Consider the following 18,812-nt stretch of genomic DNA (forward strand, 5'->3'; position numbering starts at 1 on the left):
CCTGTAATCTCACTCCCCATGTAAGGAGCATCGCTCCCTACTCCCGTAATCTCACTCCCCATGTAAGAGCATCGCTCCATACTCCCGTAATATCACTCCCAATGTAAGGAGCATCGCTCCCTACTCCTGTAATCTCACTCCCCATGTAAGAGCATCGCTCCCTACTCCCGTAATCTCACTCCCCATGTAAGAGCATCGCTCCCTACTCCCGTAATCTCACTCCCCATGTAAAATCATCGCTCCCTACTCCCGTAATCTCACTCCCCATGTAAGAGCATCGCTCCCTACTCCCGTAATCTCACTCCCCATGTAAAAGCATCGCTCCCTACTCCCGTAATCTCACTCCCCATGTAAGAGCATTGCTCCCTACTCCCGTAATCTCACTCCCTATGTAAGGAGCATCGCTCCCTACTCCTGTAATCTCACTCCACATGTACGGAGCATCGCCCCCTACTCCCGTAATCTCACTCCCCATGTAAGAGCATCGCTCCCTACTCCTGTAATCTCACTCCCCATGTAAGAGCATCGCTCCCTACTCCTGTAATCTCACTCCCCATGTAAGAGCATCACTCCCTACTCCCGTAATCTCACTCCCCATGTAAGAGCATCGCTCCCTACTCCTGTAATCTCACTCCCCATGTAAGAGCCATCGCTCCCTACTCCTGTAATCTCACTCCCCATGTAAGAGCCATCGCTCCCTACTCCCGTAATCTCACTCCCCATGTAAGAGCATCGCTCCCTACTCCTGTAATCATACTCCCCCTGTAAGAGCATCGCTCCCTACTCCTGTAATATCACTCCCCATGTAAAAGCATCGCTCCCTACTCCCGTAATCTCACTCCCCATGTAAAATCATCGCTCCCTACTACCGTAATCTCACTCCCCATGTAAGGAGAATCGCTCCCTACTCCCGTAATCTCACTCCCCATGTAAGGAGCATTGCCCCCTACTCCCGTAATCTCACTCCCCATGTAAGAGCATCGCTCCCTACTCCTGTAATCTCACTCCCCATGTAAGAGCATCGCTCCCTACTCCCGTAATCTCACTCCCCATGTAAGAGCATCGCTCCCTACTCCCGTAATCTCACTCCCCATATAAGAGCATCGCTCCCTACTCCTGTAATCTCACTCCCCATGTAAGAGCATCGCTCCCTACTCCTGTAATCTCACTCCCCATGTAAGGAACATCGCTCCCTACTCCTTTAATTTCACTCCCCATGTAAGAGCATCGCTCCCTACTCCTGTAATCTCACTCCCCATGTAAGAGCATCGCTCCCTACTCCCGTAATCTCACTCCCCATGTAAGAGCATCGCTCCCTACTCCTGTAATCTCACTCCCCATGTAAGAGCATCGCTCCCTACTCCCGTAATATCACTCCCCATGTAAGAGCATCGCTCCCTACTCCCGTAATATCACTCCCCATGTAAGAGCATCGCTCCCTACTCCCGTAATCTCACTCCCCATGTAAGAGCATCGCTCCCTACTCCCGTAATCTCACTCCCCATGTAAGAGCATCGCTCCCTACTCCTGTAATCTCACTCCCCATGTAAGAGCATCGCTCCCTACTCCTGTAATCTCACTCCCCATGTAAGAGCATCGCTCCCTACTCCTGTAATCTCACTCCCCATGTAAGAGCATCGCTCCCTACTCCCGTAATCTCACTCCCCATATAAGAGCATCGCTCCCTACTCCTGTAATCTCACTCCCCATGTAAGGAACATCGCTCCCTACTCCCGTAATCTCACTCCCCATGTAAGAGCATCGCTCCCTACTCCCGTAATCTCACTCCCCATGTAAGAGCATCGCTCCCTACTCCTGTAATCTCACTCCCCATGTAAGAGCATCGCTCCCTACTCCTGTAATCTCACTCCCCATGTAAGAGCATCGCTCCCTACTCCTGTAATCTCACTCCCCATGTAAGAGCATCGCTCCCTACTCCTGTAATCTCATTCCCCATGTAAGAGCATCGCTTCCTACTCCTGTAATCTCACTCCCCATGTAAGATCATCGCTCCCTACTCCCGTAATCTCACTCCCCATGTAAGGAGCATCGCTCCCTACTCCCGTAATCTCACTCCCCATGTAAGGAGCATCGCCCCCTACTCCCGTAATATCACTCTACATGTAAGAGCATCGCTCCCTACTCCTGTAATCTCACTCCCCATATAAGAGCATCGCTCCCTACTCCCGTAATCTCACTCCCCATGTAAGGAGCATCGCCCCCTACTCCCGTAATCTCACTCTACATGTAAGAGCATCGCTCCCTACTCCTGTAATCTCACTCCCCATGTAAGAGCATCGCTTCCTACTCCTGTAATCTCACTCCCCATGTAAGAGCATCGCTCCCTTCTCCCGTAATCTCACTCCCCATGTAAGAGCATCGCTCCCTACTCCTGTAATATCACTCCCCATGTAAGAGCATCGCTCCCTACTCCTGTAATCATACTCCCCATGTAAGAGCATCGCTCCCTACTCCTGTAATCATACTCCCCATGTAAGAGCATCGCTCCCTACTCCCGTAATCTCACTCCCCATGTAAGAGCATCGCTCCCTACTCCTGTAATCATACTCCCCATGTAAGAGCATCGCTCCCTACTCCTGTAATCTCACTCCCCATGTAAGGAACATCGCTCCCTACTCCCGTAATCTCACTCCCCATGTAAGAGCATCACTCCCTACTCCTGTAATCTCACTCCCCATGTAAGAGCATCGCTCCCTGCTCCTGTAATCTCACTCCCCATGTAAGAGCATCGCTCCCTACTCCTGTAATCTCACTCCCCATGTAAGAGCATCGCTCCCTACTCCTGTAATCTCACTCCCCATGTAAGAGCATCGCTCCCTACTCCTGTAATCTCACTCCCCATGTAAGAGCATCGCTCCCTACTCCTGTAATCTTACTCCCCATGTAAGAGCATCGCTCCCTACTCCTGTAATCTCACTCCCCATGTAAGAGCATCGCTCCCTACTCCTGTAATCTCACTCCCCATGTAAGGAACATCGCTCCCTACTCCTTTAATTTCACTCCCCATGTAAGAGCATCGCTCCCTACTCCTGTAATCTCACTCCCCATGTAAGAGCATCGCTCCCTACTCCCGTAATCTCACTCCCCATGTAAGGAACATCGCTCCCTACTCCCGTAATCTCACTCCCCATGTAAGAGCATCGCTCCCTACTCCTGTAATCTCACTCCCCATGTAAGAGCATCGCTCCCTACTCCCGTAATATCACTCCCCATGTAAGAGCATCGCTCCCTACTCCCGTAATCTCACTCCCCATGTAAGAGCATCGCTCCCTACTCCTGTAATCTCACTCCCCATGTAAGAGCATCGCTCCCTACTCCTGTAATCTCACTCCCCATGTAAGAGCATCGCTCCCTACTCCTGTAATATCACTCCCCATGTAAGAGCATCGCTCCCTACTCCCGTAATCTCACTCCCCATGTAAGAGCCATCGCTCCCTACTCCCGTAATCTCACTCCCCATGTAAGAGCATCGCTCCCTACTCCTGTAATCTCACTCCCCATGTAAGAGCATCGCTCCCTACTCCTGTAATCTCACTCCCCATGTAAGAGCATCGCTCCCTACTCCTGTAATCTCACTCCCCATGTAAGAGCATCGCCCCCTACTCCTGTAATCATACTCCCCATGTAAGAGCATCGCTCCCTACTCCTGTAATCATACTCCCCATGTAAGAGCATCGCTCCCTACTCCTGTAATCTCACTCCCCATGTAAGAGCATCGCTCCCTACTCCTGTAATCTCACTCCCCATGTAAGAGCATCGCTCCCTACTCCTGTAATCTCACTCCCCATGTAAGAGCATCGCTCCCTACTCCTGTAATCTCACTCCCCATGTAAGAGCATCGCTCCCTACTCCTGTAATCTCACTCCCCATGTAAGAGCATCGCTCCCTACTCCCGTAATCTCACTCCCCATGTAAGAGCATCGCTCCCTACTCCCGTAATCTCACTCCCCATGTAAGAGCATCGCTCCCTACTCCTGTAATCATACTCCCCATGTAAGAGCATCGCTCCCTACTCCCGTAATCTCACTCCCCATGTAAGGAACATCGCTCCCTACTCCCGTAATCTCACTCCCCATGTAAAAGCATCGCTCCCTACTCCCGTAATCTCACTCCCCATGTAAGAGCATCGCTCCCTACTCCCGTAATCTCACTCCCCATGTAAGAGCATCGCTCCCTACTCCCGTAATCTCACTCCCCATGTAAGGAGCATCGCTCCCTACTCCTGTAATCATACTCCCCATGTAAGAGCATCGCTCCCTACTCCTGTAATCTCATTCCCCATGTAAGAGCATCACTCCCTACTCCTGTAATCTCACTCCCCATGTAAGAGCATCGCTCCCTACTCCCGTAATCTCACTCCCCATGTAAGAGCATCGCTCCCTACTCCTGTAATCTCACTCCCCATGTAAGAGCATCGCTCCCTACTCCCGTAATCTCACTCCCCATGTAAGAGCATCGCTCCCTACTCCTGTAATCATACTCCCCATGTAAGAGCATCGCTCCCTACTCCCGTAATCTCACTCCCCATGTAAGGAGCATCGCTCCCTACTCCTGTAATCTCACTCCCCATGTAAGAGCATCGCTCCCTACTCCTGTAATCATACTCCCCATGTAAGAGCATCGCTCCCTACTCCTGTAATCTCACTCCCCATGTAAGGAACATCGCTCCCTACTCCCGTAATCTCACTCCCCATGTAAGAGCATCGCTCCCTACTCCTGTAATCTCACTCCCCATGTAAGAGCATCGCTCCCTACTCCCGTAATCTCACTCCCCATGTAAGAGCATCGCTCCCTACTCCTGTAATCTTACTCCCCATGTAAAAGCATCGCTCCCTACTCCCGTAATCTCACTCCCCATGTAAGAGCATCGCTCCCTACTCCTGTAATCTCACTCCCCATGTAAGAGCATCGCTCCCTACTCCTGTAATCTCACTCCCCATGTAAGAGCATCGCTCCCTACTCCTGTAATCTCACTCCCCATGTAAGAGCATCGCTCCCTACTCCCGTAATCTCACTCCCCATGTAAGAGCATCGCTCCCTACTCCTGTAATCTCACTCCCCATGTAAGAGCATCGCTCCCTACTCCTGTAATCTCACTCCCCATGTAAGAGCATTACTCCCGTAATCTCACTCCCCATGTAAGGAACATCGCTCCCTACTCCTGTAATCTCACTCCCCATGTAAGAGCATCGCTCCCTACTCCTGTAATCTCACTCCCCATGTAAGAGCATCGCTCCCTACTCCTGTAATCTCACTCCCCATGTAAGAGCATCGCTCCCTACTCCTGTAATCTCACTCCCCATGTAAGAGCATCGCTCCCTACTCCTGTAATCTTACTCCCCATGTAAGAGCATCGCTCCCTACTCCTGTAATCTCACTCCCCATGTAAGAGCATCGCTCCCTACTCCCGTAATCTCACTCCCCATGTAAGAGCATCGCTCCCTACTCCCGTAATCTCACTCCCCATGTAAGAGCATCGCTCCCTACTCCTGTAATCTCACTCCCCATGTAAGAGCATCGCTCCCTACTCCTGTAATCTCACTCCCCATGTAAGAGCCATCGCTCCCTACTCCTGTAATCTCACTCCCCATGTAAGAGCATCGCTCCCTACTCCTGTAATCTCACTCCCCATGTAAGAGCATCACTCCCTACTCCTGTAATCTCACTCCCCATGTAAGAGCATCGCTCCCTACTCCTGTAATCTTACTCCCCATGTAAGAGCATCGCTCCCTACTCCCGTAATCTCACTCCCCATGTAAGGAACATTGCTCCCTTCTCCTGCAGACTCTGTATGGGGCATACACCTGTAATCTCACTCCCCCTGTAAGGAGATGTGTAATATAAACATCAGAGGGAGAGCACAATATCGGCGCAGACAGACGTGCGCCGCTGGCTGTGCGGACTGAATATTGGGTTATTTATCTTGCAATCATAGAATCAGATTATTTTCTGTGACCTGGATATTACATTTGTCACTTTTCAATCATAGCCTCCTGACCGGATGATTTCGGGCCCCCGGATCTCTCTCCGTCCTGTGCCTCATCACACGGCGTGCCTCACCGCAGATCATTTCATCTCCACCAGTCTTGGAAATGACAGAAATTTTAATTAAAAAAATAATTGGGGCGTGAATACATCTACACCTAATTGCGCTAATCTCTATCAATGTGGCGGCTTTCTCTCCGTCCTTTATGGTGTCACTGTTACTCATCCATCCGTAAATCTCTGCGTAGCCCGCCTCATCTCTGGGTGCGGCTTCTTATACGCAGCAACGTGTAGCCCTAGGCAGGCCTCCTCAGATGTTCCCAGAGCTGGGAATAACCTGACGCTATCGTGACCTTATAGCAAGAACACGCCTCCATATTACACAGAACCAGCGGTTGAATAATCGCTGTAGGGTACGAGAAGACATAAGTGTCGGGGATTTGTCTGCAGATGAGCAGAATAAATTGCGCTGCAAGGTGGAACCAGGGACGAAGCCCTCAGATATGGTTCATAGGTTTGCAGTGATCTCCCCGCTTTCTCCCCCCATGTCAGGCCTGTTCCCCGATTCTGGTTACTGAGTTACCCTCAGTGCGCCCGCCGCCATTTTGCGCATCACCTCCCGTTATGTATATATCATACATGCTGAGCCACAGCCTGCTGCGCTCACACAGGTTCCTCAGATATGGGTCATAGGTTTGTGGTGATCTCCCCGCTTTCCCCCCCCAGGTCAGGCCTGTTCCCTGATACCGGTTGCGGGCTGAGTTACCCTCAGTGTTCCCGCCGCCGTGCTGAACATCTCCTCCCGCTATGTATCTATCGTACATGCTGAGTTACGGCCCGCTGCGCTCACATAGGCTCCTCAGACGCTTTGTAAACAGTAAAACTTTCACACGTTATTCCTGTCAGATGTTATTGTTCTCTCGCTGACAGCTGTAATCTGAAGAGGATTCTTCTAATTGTCTTACAGCAGGCCCGCAGAGGGGAAACGCCGCGCAGTGATCGGTAGCCATAGCTCTGACATGTACAGATCTGTAACTGCACCAAGCTGTGCTCACATACAGTAGGGCAGATTTACAAAGCCGTAGAGAGAGATAAAATATCAACCAATCAGCTCCTTGCTGTCATTTTTTAAACACCGCCTGTAACATGGCAGTTAGGAGCAGATTGGCTGGTACTTTATCTCTCTCCCACGTTTAGTACATCTCCCCCATAGACGTATTTTGTGGTTGTTCTCCTGGTGATTCGGTTGTGGGTTTCACTTGTTGTTCCGGGAGTAAATCGTCTTCCCTCTCTATTCCAGGTCTCGCCATCGCCAGCGCCCTGATAGACATATCCCAACAGAAATCCTTGGACTGCAAGGATAAAAGCTCCTGCATTCGGAACCGGAAGCCGCACCCCCCAACCCGACAAGGAACTTGCGTCTGAAGCCTCCGACCAGACGGGCGGATTTGACGATATATTGTTGTTGGGTTCTTTTTCTTGTTTTTTTTCTTTCCTTAAACGGCTTCCACTGAAAGGTCTACGAGTTATCAACGAGGCCTCGGAGGTAGATCCACCGACTCTCCGCGCACCGGGAACTTCCCGGGAGCCGCCAAGCGGAGTGCGATTGCATGACGAGTGGCGCTGTCACCACATCTGGAGGAGGGACTCGTGCGGCATCTCGTGACAACGCGGCTAATGAACCATTTCCAGGACGTTGTGTGAATTAGGGCGTATATGTGTAAATATCGCGTGGAGACAGCTTCCACGGAGCGGCATGTCTGTAACCGGTGACGACGAAAAGGGACTTCTGCGAAAATAATGGGTACTTGAACAAATGAGCACTAAGTAGACTTTTGTTATTAATATATATATATATATATATATATATATATATATATATATATATATATACACACACACACACACACACATATGGGACACAGTCAGGGCAGCGGATGTATTTAATGCTGCATTTAGACACAAGACACGGAAGGGACAGCTAGCCGCACTGGCCACAGAATGATCAGCGATCCCTATCACGGAACTCCCGCCAGTTACAATAGGGAACCACCACTCTGCTCCGTCGCAGAAGGATGCTAGATTTGTTCTCCTGCTTTTATTGCTCTGTAGAGAATGGGTTAGTGCAATACACAGTAACACAGAACTCCGCTACCGTCACAGAAGCTTTATCCCAGACATCGGCAAACGCAGCCGGAGGGGCTGCGGGCTAATGGCCTATTTACATAGCACCGTTTCCCGGCTGCTGCTAATCGCTGACAAGAAGTCAGGCTGATGCGTACAAAGGATTTGAGGGGAAGCGTCAGGATGTGAAGGCCGTAGCGGATAGCTTTCCTCCGTCTCCTAATGATGCAGATAGAGCAGCCTTTGTACCACGGCTGACGTGGTTGGAGGCACTCGTTTCCCAGGAGCTGCTGGCGTGCCTCGTCCGGCTTAATGGGAGCAGCAGCACACGGAGGAGGCGTGCAGGAGGCTGTTTGCACATGCCAAGGTAGTGATAGAGCCGGGGCGATGACACAAGACGGACGCGCCGACACCTTTTGTATCACAGAAGATAGTGGACCAGTGATAAATGATGTTTTGCAATCTCTGTGTTCCCATTTTCTCGTTTTGCTGTTTACAATGGACTGTGGACTGTGTGGGTAAATGCATGCCAACGGTGCAATGGAGTAATATATTTTCTCTTTTTTTTATTATTATTATAATTATTTGTTTCCGTGTTTTAATTTGTAATTCAGTTCCTATGAGAATCTTCAGCTCTGTTTTGCTGGAAATGTACATTATTATATATATAGGACACAATGTACAGTTTGTAACTACGTCATATACAGGATCCTGCGGGTTGCATTCAGCGGGGAATGCGACATTATTCCAATAAAATGTGTTTTTATCTCTAAGCTTCTGCAAATCCTTCACGTTCAGCCTTCCGCATCCTGAGCCGACCTGCCGACACGGGATTCCACACGTGTCACTTATCTGGCGAACAGAACTCTGACAATAAATAGAGTTATTTGTTTTGTGTGGACAATGCGCACTAAGGGGGTCATTCCGAGTTGTTCGCTCGTTGCCGATTTTCGCTATGCTGCGATTTGTTGCAAACTGCGCATGCGCAAGGCACGCAGGGCGCATGCGCTTAGTTATTTAACTAAAAACTTAGCAGATTTGCTGTGGATTCTGCGGCGCTTTTCAGTCTCACTGCTGATCGGTAAATGATCGACAGGAAAGGGGCGTTTCTGGGAGGTAACTCAGCGTTTTCCGGGAGTGTGCTAAAAAACGCAGGCGTGTCAGGGAAAAACGCGGGTGTGTCTGGAGAAACGGGGGAGTGGCTGGCCGAACGCAGGGCGTGTTTGTGACGTCAAACCAGGAACTAAACGGCCTGAGGTGATCGCAGTCCAGGAGCTACTAAGAAACTGCAGGGAATTATTTAGTAGTAGTTCTGCTAATCTTTCGTTCACTATTCTGCTAAGCTAAGATACACTCCCAGAGGGCGGCGGCCTAGCGTGTACAATGCTGCTAAAAGCAGCTAGTGAGCAAACAACTCGGAATGAGGGCCTAAGACAATTGCGCAACTGCGGAACCGTTCTCCCACTGTAGCCAGACATTTGTGCTGTATTAGGAGATGGATCTATAACAGTCACATTAATGTTAGTTTACAGAGAGTAACAGTGTGAATTGCACCAGTGTTTCAGTTCAGGCCAACCGGGTCTGACCAGAGGAGGACGCTTGCGCCAAAGTTTAAAATAGGCGTATGCATCCAAAACACACTGCACACGCATCCCAGTGTTTTCCAGCAGATCGGAATTCATGCAGTTGGGATAGGCGTTCTTGGGCTGCTTGTCAGTGACTGCACCAGCCGTAGGTTTGCTCAGAAGCCTGATGGTGCTGCACTTATTCACTAGACGGTGTAACGATTTGCGCAGCGGATTAGAGCACCAGCCGGTGGGCGTCTCGGTAGACCGCTGCGCCATTAAGGTCCACCTCTGGGACAACCTCAGAGTCGGAATCAGTCAGTGAGGAAGCTCCTCCGTGGTCATGTGACAGCAGAGAAAGGAGGAGGAGGGTCTGTCATGTGACTGTGGTTGCCATGGGAATAACATGACAACGTGGGAACAAAGCAGAGTGTCTGTTTATGCGTAACAGATCAATTCACATTTTTCATGGGATTGTAGATTTAAAAAGGGTCCTGGTGTTAAATTGGAACAATAAACTTGTTATTATAGGGTCTAATTCAAGGTTGATTGCAAAATCTTCCTCTAATGGGCAAAACCATGTGCAGTGCAGGTGGGGCAGATGTAACATGTGCAGAGAGAGTTAGATTTGAGTGGGGTGTGTTCAAACTGAAATCTAAATTGCAGTGTAAGAATAAGGCAGCTAGTATTTACCCTGCACAGAATCAATATAACACACCCAAATCTAACTCTCTCTGCACATATTACATCTGCCCCACCTGCACTGCACATGGTTTTGCCCATTAGAGGAAGATTTTGCTTTTGCAATCAACCTTGAATTAGGCCCCTAATCTACAGTAGTAAGTGGTCTAAGGTTGCAATATGAAGGGTTACAGAATCGCCATGGCACAGCGCTGTTAGGCAGCTTGTGCGCTCATACAGACGCCATTGATCCCGGGACTCTCAGCACGCACTGACAGCTTCTCCGACGCCGCTTACTGCGCTGGATGATCTTATCTGTATTGTTCCTGCAACGCGTGCCAGCATCTCACTCTACTGACACCCAACGTACAGGACTTCCAGCCGCATGAGACGGCTCGCCCGCATTCCGCCCATAAGGAAATGTTCACAACAAGTGCGTGTAATGTGCAGACATGTCTCCCAATTAGACATTGCAGAGGAATGTTTAGTGCTCAGCCAAGTTGTTTAATTAAGTCATTTATAGCACATGTTAATTTACTATTTACGTGTTTCCCGGAGAGAATGTCACAGCGCTACAAGTTCCAGCCAAACATTATTCAGCGCTGGTTGGGGAATATATTCTATTACACATTGCGTATTTCATGTGCGGTGTACAAGGTGTCGTACAGGGTTGTCATCGGGGTCAGACTGACGCACAGGTGTACAGTGGAAATCCCTGGTGGGCGCCACTGCCTGAAGGCCCCACCCTCTAGCGGACATCAACGTGGTGGAGCAGGATCATGGATGGACTTGGGTGCATTGTTTGTTTCTCTCCTCTAGTCGCCAAACCTTCATGGGTCCCCTGAGAACTCACCTCTTCAGGCAGCTTATCACATTCATCCACATGGGATGTAGTCAAAATGACGCCGGACAGGATCCTGGCGGTCGAAATACTGACGCTGAAATCTCGGACGACGGCATAAAGACGGTATCAAAATCCTGACAGAGCTTAGAATCCTGGCATCAAAATACTGACGCCTGGAATCCCAAACGTTCTTTTAGCGGGACGCGCTCGATTCCTGCCGCAGGGGGTGTGAGGTTAGGTTTAGGCATTATAAGGGGGGTTAGGGTGCAGGGACGCAAAGGGAATGGTTAGGGAGCGGGGAGGTGGCCTAGGGTTAGGCACCCACAATGGAGGGTTAGGTTTAGGCAGCGGGGATAAGGGGGTTAGGTTTAGGCAGCGGGGAAGGTAGGGTTAGGGTTAGGCACCCACAAGGGAGGGTTAGGTTTAGGCAGCAGGGAAGGGAGGGTTAGGCACCCACAAGGGAGGGTTAGGTTTAGGCAATAAGGAAGGGAGGGAAAGATTTAGGCAGCTGGGAAGGGAGGGTTAGGTTTAGGCAGCTGGGAAGGGAGGGTTAGGTTTAGTCAGCGGGGAAGGGAGGGTTAGGTTTAGGCAGCAGGGAAGGGAGGGTTAGGTATAGTCAGCGGGGAAGGGGGGGTTAGGTTTAGGCAGCAGGGACGGGAAAGTTAGGTTTAGGCAGCAGGGAAGGGAGGGTTAGGTTTAGTCTGCGGGGAAGGGAGGGTTAGGTTTAGTCATCAGGGAAGGTAGGGTTAGGTTTAGTCAGCAGGGAAGGGAGGGTTAGGTTTAGGCAGCAGGGAAGGGAGGGTTAGGCACCCACAAGGGAGGGTTAGGTTTAGGCAATAAGGAAGGGAGGGTTAGGTTTAAGTAGCTGGGAAGGGAGGGTTAGGTTTAGTCTGCGGGGAAGGGAGGGTTAGGTTTAGTCAGCAGGGAAGGTAGGGTTAGGCACCCACAAGGGAGGGTTAGGTTTAGGCAATAAGGAAGGGAGGGTTAGGTTTAGGTAGCGGGGAAGGGAGGGTTAGGTTTAGTCTGCGGGGAAGGGAGGGTTAGGTTTAGTCAGCAGGGAAGGTAGGGTTAGGCACCCACAAGGGAGGGTTAGGTTTAGGCAATAAGGAAGGGAGGGTTAGGTTTAGGTAGCGGGGAAGGGAGGGTTAGGTTTAGGCAATAAGGAAGGGAGGGTTAGGTTTAGTCAGCGGGGAAGGGAGGGTTAGGTTTAGTCAGCAGGGAAGGTAGGGTTAGGCACCCACAAGGGAGGGTTAGGTTTAGGCAATAAGGAAGGGAGGGTTAGGTTTAGGCAATAAGGAAGGGAGGGTTAAGGTGTGTACACACGGTGAGATTTTTTCTTGAGATTTTGACTATATAGTCAAAATCGCAAGAAAAGTTAGTGCAAATCGCAAGGTGAAAGTCACCTTGCGATCCCGATGCGCGGCCCCGCCAGGTCGGCATCGCAAGAAAAGATAGACTGTGCAGGCAAGTCAATCCTTGCTAGATCGGTGTACTATCTAGTTCATCTCACATGTCAATGACATCTCACATAAGCCAAAATCGTAAGCACACATAGTCCATATCTCAAGAAAAGTTAGTCAAAATCTGTCCTATCTGGGCTCCGGGGAGTTCAAGGGAAATCGCAAGCAAAAATCGAACATAGCAAGGATCTCATCGTGTGTACACACCCTAAGAGGTTTAGGCAATAAGGAAGGGAGGGTTAGGTTTAGGCAATAAGGAAGGAAGGGTTAGGTTTAGGTAGCGGGGAAGAGAGGGTTAGGTTTAGGTAGCGGGGAAGGGAGGGTTAGCTTTAGGCAATAAGGAAGGGAGGGTTAGGTTTAGGTAGCTGGGAAGGGAGGGTTAGATTTAGGTAGCGGGGAAGGGAGGGTTAGGGTTAGGCAGCGGGGAAGGGAGGGTTAGGGTTAGTCACCACCCAGAAGGGTTAGGCTTAGGCACCACCAGTTAGGGTAGGGGTCAGGGAAGCGTTAGGGTACTTTCCAGAGGGCTTCTGGGATTCTGAGATTGGGATGCCACTATCTGTATACCGACCTTCAGCATCCCGTCCGTCAGTATATCAGACTGATTCCATCCACATAACCTCCATATCCTACCCCATTACATCCCCTCTATGCTGTCCTCACATAACATTACACACTTTTACTTTCTACACCCTCACAGTCCGCTGACCCCAGGACAACATCCCTGTGACCATATCATACAACCCACCAAGAGCCTGTGCAATCTGGCGGACCATCGTACAATCCAGTGTGTAGCACTTACTCTTGTGTATGAAAATTATTATTATTATTTTCTCTATCGTCCTAGTGGATGCTGGGGTTCCTGAAAGGACCATGGGGAATAGCGGCTCCGCAGGAGACAGGGCACAAAAGTAAAGCTTTTCCGATCAGGTGGTGTGCACTGGCTCCTCCCCCTATGACCCTCCTCCAGACTCCAGTTAGATTTTTGTGCCCGGCCGAGAAGGGTGCAATTCTAGGTGGCTCTCCTAAAGAGCTGCTTAGAGAAAGTTTAGCTTAGGTTTTTTATTTTACAGTGAGTCCTGCTGGCAACAGGATCACTGCAACGAGGGACTTAGGGGAGAAGAAGTGAACTCACCTGCGTGCAGGATGGATTGGCTTCTTGGCTACTGGACATCAGCTCCAGAGGGACGATCACAGGTACAGCCTGGATGGTCACCGGAGCCGCGCCGCCGGCCCCCTTGCAGATGCTGAAGTTAGAAGAGGTCCAGAATCGGCGGCTGAAGACTCTGACAGTCTTCTAAAGGTAGCGCACAGCACTGCAGCTGTGCGCCATTTTCCTCTCAGCACACTTCACACGCTGTCACTGAGGGTGCAGGGCGCTGGGGGGGGGCGCCCTGGGAGGCAAATGTAAACCTATATACTGGCTAAAAATACCTCACATATAGCCCCCAGAGGCTATATGGAGATATTTAACCCCTGCCAAACTTCACTAAAGAGCGGGAGACGAGCCCGCCGGAAAAGGGGCGGGGCCTATCTCCTCAGCACACAGCGCCATTTTTTCTCTCACAGAAAGGCTGGAGAGAAGGCTCCCAGGCTCTCCCCTGCACTGCACTACAGAAACAGGGTTTAAACAGAGAGGGGGGCACTAATTGGCGATATAAATATATATATAAAGATGCTATTAGGGAGAAACACTTATATAAGGTTGTCCCTATGTAATTATAGCGTTTTTTGGTGTGTGCTGGCAAACTCTCCCTCTGTCTCTCCAAAGGGCTAGTGGGGTCCTGTCCTCTGTCAGAGCATTCCAGGTGTGTGTGCTGTGTGTCGGTACGTGTGTGTCGACATGTATGAGGACGATGTTGGAGGAGGCGGAGAAATTGCCTGTAATGGTGATGTCACTCTCTAGGGAGTCGACACCGGAATGGATGGCTTATTTAGGGAATTACGTGAAAATGTCAACACGCTGCAAGGTCGGTTGACGACATGAGACGGCCGACAAACAATTAGTACCGGTCCAGGCGTCTCAGAAACACCGTCAGGGTTTTTTTTAAAAAACACCCATTTACCTCAGTCGGTCGACACAGACACAGACACGGACACTGAATCCAGTGTCGACGGTGAATAAACAAACGTATTCCTCATTAGGGCCACACGTTAAGGGCAATGAAGGAGGTGTTACATATTTCTGATACTACAAGTACCACAAAAAAGGGTATTATGTGGGAGTGAAAAAACTACCTGTAGTTTTTCCTGAATCAGATAAAATAAAATGAAGTGTGTGATGATGCGTGGGTTTACCCCGATAGCAAATATTGGCGTTATACCCTTTCCCGCCAGAAGTTAGGGCGCGTTGGGAAACACCCCTTAGGGTGGATAAGGCGCTCACACGCTTATCAAGTGGCGTTACCGTCTCCAGATACGGCCGCCCTCAAGGAGCCAGCTGATAGGCAGCTGGAAAAATATCCTAAAAAGTATATACACACATACGGTGGTTATACTGCGACCAGCGATCGCCATCAGCCTGGAGATGCAGTGCTGGGTTGGCTTGGTCGAATTCCCTGACTAAAAATATTTTATTGATATAGAGCATTTAATAGGATGCATTCTATATATATGTATGCGAGATGCACAGAGGGATATTTGCACTCTGGCATCAAGATAAGTGCGTTGTCCATATCTCCCAGAAGATGTCATGGACACGACAGTGGTCAGGTGATACAGATCCCATACGGCACATGGAAGTATTGCCGTATAAAGGGAAGGAGTTATTTGGGGTCGGTCCATCGGACCTGGGGGCCACGGCTACAGCTGGGAAATCCAACCTTTTTACTCCAAGTTACATCTCAGCAGAAAAAGACACTGTCTTTTCAGCCTCAATCCTTCCGTTTCCCATGTGGGCAAGCGGGCAAAAGGCCAGTCATATCTGCCCAGACATAGAGCAAAGGGAAGTAGACTGCAGCAGGCAGCCCCTTCCCAGGAAAAGAAGCCCTCCACCGCGTCTGCCAAGTCCTCAGCGTGACGCTGGGGCCGTGCAAGCGGACTCAGGTGAGGTGGGGGGGTAGTCTCAAGAGTCTCAGCGCGCAGTGGGATCACTCGCAAGTTGACCCCTAGATCGTACAAGTATTATCCCAGGGGTACAGATTGGAGAGTCGAGACATTTTTTCCTCGCAGGTTCCTGAAGCCTGCTTTACCAACGGCTCCCTCCGACAGGGAGGCAGTATTGGGAAAAAAATTCACAAGCTGTATTTCCAGCAGGTGATAATCAAAGTACCCCTCCTACAACAAGGAAAAGGGTATTAGTCTTCCACACTATATTGTGGTACTGAAGCCAGACGGCTTGGTGAGACATAGTCTAAATCTGAAATCTTTGAACACTTACATAAAAAGGTTCAAATCAAGATGGAGTCACTCAGAGCAGTGATAGAGAACCGGAAAAAAGGGGACTATATGGTGTCCCTGGACATCAAGGATTACCTCCATGTCCAAATTTGCCCTTCTCAACAAGGGTACCTCTGGTTCGTGATACAGAACTGTCAATATCAGTTTCAGACGCTGCCGTTGAATTATCCACGGCACCCCGGGCCTTTACCAAGGTAATGGCCGAAAAGATGATTCTTAAAAGAAGAAAGGCATCTTAATTATCCCTTACTTGGACGATATCCTGAAAGGGGCAAGTTTCCAGAGAACAGTTGGAGGTCGGAAAAGAACTATCTAAAGTAGTTCTACGACAGCACGAGTGGATTCTAAATATTCCAAAAATCGCAGCTGTTTTCCGATGATACGTCTGCTGTTCCTAGGAATGATTCTGGGCATAGTCCAGAAAGAGGTATTTCTCCTGGAGGGGAAAGCCAGGGAGTTATCCGACCTAGTCAGAAACCTCCTAAAACCAGGCCAAGTATCAGTGCATCAATGCACAGGAGTCCTGGGAAAAATGGTGGCTTCTTACGAAGCGATTCCATTCGGCAGATCTCACGCAAAAACTTTTCAGGGGGATTTGCGGGACGAATGGTCCGGATCGCATCTTCAGATGCATCAGCGGATAACCCTGTCTCCAAGGACAAGGGTGTCTCTTCTGTGGGGGCTGCAGAGTGCTCATCTTCTAGAGGGCAGCACATTCAGCATTCAGGACTGTGTTCTGGTGACCACGGATGCCAGTCTGAGAGGCTGGGGAACAGTCACACAGGGAAGAAATTTCCAAGGAAGTGTGGTCAAGTCTGGAGATTTCTCTCCACATGAATATACTGGAGCTAAGGGCAATTTACGATGCTCTGAGCCTAGGAAGACCTCTGCTTCAAAGTCAACCGGTGCTGATCCAGTAGGACATCATCATGGCAGTCGCCCACGTAAACAGACGGGGCGGCACAAGAAGCAGGAGGGCAATGACAACAAGGATTCTTCGCTGGGCGAAAAATCATGTGATAACACTGTCAGCAGTGTTCATTCCGGGAGTGGACAACTAGGAAGATTTCCTCAGCATGAATGAATTCCACCCGGAAAAGTGGGAACTTCATCTGGAAGTTTCCACATGTTTGTAAACCGTTGGGAAAGACCAAAGGTGGTTATGATGGCGTCCCACATGAAGCGCCAGGTCTAGAGACCCTCAGGCAATAGCTGGGACGCTCTGGTAACACCGTGGGTGTACCAGTCGGTGTATGTGTTCCCTCCTCTGCCTTTCATACCCAGTGTATGGAGAATGATAGGAAGGAGAGGAGTAAGAACTATACTCGTGGCTCCGGTTTGGCCAAGAAGAACTTGGTACCCGGAACTTCAAGAGATACTAGAAAGGATCTTGATTCAGCAAGAATCATGTCTGTTCCATGACTTACCGCAGCCGCGTTGACGGGTGAACGCCGGATCCTAAGGGAAAAAGGCATTCCGGAAGAGGTCATCCCTACCCTGGTCAGAGCCAGGAAGGAGGTGACCGCACAACATTATCACTGCTTAGGTGAAAATGTGTTCCATGGTGTGAGGCCAGGAAGGCTCCACGGAAGAATTTCAACTAGGTTAATTCCTACATTTCCTGCAAACAGGAGTGTATATGGGTCTCAAATTGGGGTCCATTAAGGTTCAAATTTCGACCGGTCGATTTTCTTCCAGAAAGAAATTGGCTTCAGTTCCTGAAGTCCAGAAGTTGTTAAGGGAGTACTGCATATACAACCCCCTTTTGATGTCTCCAGTGGCACTGGGCGATCTCAACGTAGTTTGGGATTCCTAAAATCACATTGGTTTAAACAACTCAAATCTGTGGATTTGATATATCTCACATGGAAAGCGACCATGCTGTTGGTCCTGGCCTCGGCCAGGCGAGTGTCAGAATTGGCGGCTTTATCTCACAAAGCCATATCTGATTGTCCATTCGGACAGAGCAAAGCTGTGGACTCGTCCCCAGTTTCTCCCTAAGGTGGTGTCAGCGTTTCACCTGAACCAGCTTATTGTGGTACCTGCGGCTACTAGGGACTTGGAGGACTCCAAGTTGCTGGATGTTGTCAGGGCCCTGAAAATATAGTTTCCAGGTCGGCTGGAGTCAGGAAATCTGACTTGCTGTTTATCCTGTATGCACCCAACAAGCTGGGTGCTCCTGCTTCTAAGCAGACTATTGCTCGTTGGATTTGTAGTACAATTCAGCTTGCACATTCTGTGGCAGGCTTGCCACAGCAAAATATATGTAAATGCCCATTCCACAAGGATGGTGGGCTCATCTTGGGCGGCTGCCCGAGGGGTCTCGGCATTACAACTCTGCCGAGCAGCTACGTGGTCGGGGGAGAACACGTTTGTAAAATTCTACAAATTTGATACCCTGGCTAAAGAGGACCTGGAGTTCTCTCATTCGGTGCTGCAGAGTCATCCGCACTCTCCCGCCCGTTTGGGAGCTTTGGTATAATCCCCATGGTCCTTTCAGGAACCCCAGCATCCACTAGGACGATAGAGAAAATAAGAATTTACTTACCGATAATTCTATTTCTCGGAGTCCGTAGTGGATGCTGGGCGCCCATCCCAAGTGCGGATTATTCTGCAATACTTGTACATAGTTATTGTTACAAAAATCGGGTTATTGTTGTAGGAAGCCGTCTTTCAGAGGCTCCTTTTGTTATCATACTGTTAACTGGGTTTAGATCACAAGTTGTACGGTGTGAT

The 18,812-nt window shown here is 49.8% G+C and overlaps 1 protein-coding gene across 1 annotated transcript in view; it reads left to right on the forward strand.

The window, feature by feature from the left end:
• Positions 1-8,903, forward strand: part of ATRNL1 (attractin like 1) — a 1,127,078-nt gene extending 1,118,175 nt beyond the window's left edge. Inside the window, exon 29 of the mRNA XM_063963337.1 lies at positions 7,307-8,903. Coding sequence (XP_063819407.1) covers positions 7,307-7,431 — 125 coding nt within the window. The 3' untranslated portion in view covers positions 7,432-8,903. The remainder of the gene's footprint in view (positions 1-7,306) is intronic.
• Positions 8,904-18,812: the final 9,909 nt, after the last annotated feature.

The sequence above is a fragment of the Pseudophryne corroboree genome, chromosome 3 (genome assembly GCF_028390025.1).
Source record: "Pseudophryne corroboree isolate aPseCor3 chromosome 3, aPseCor3.hap2, whole genome shotgun sequence".
NCBI lineage: Eukaryota > Metazoa > Chordata > Amphibia > Anura > Myobatrachidae > Pseudophryne > Pseudophryne corroboree.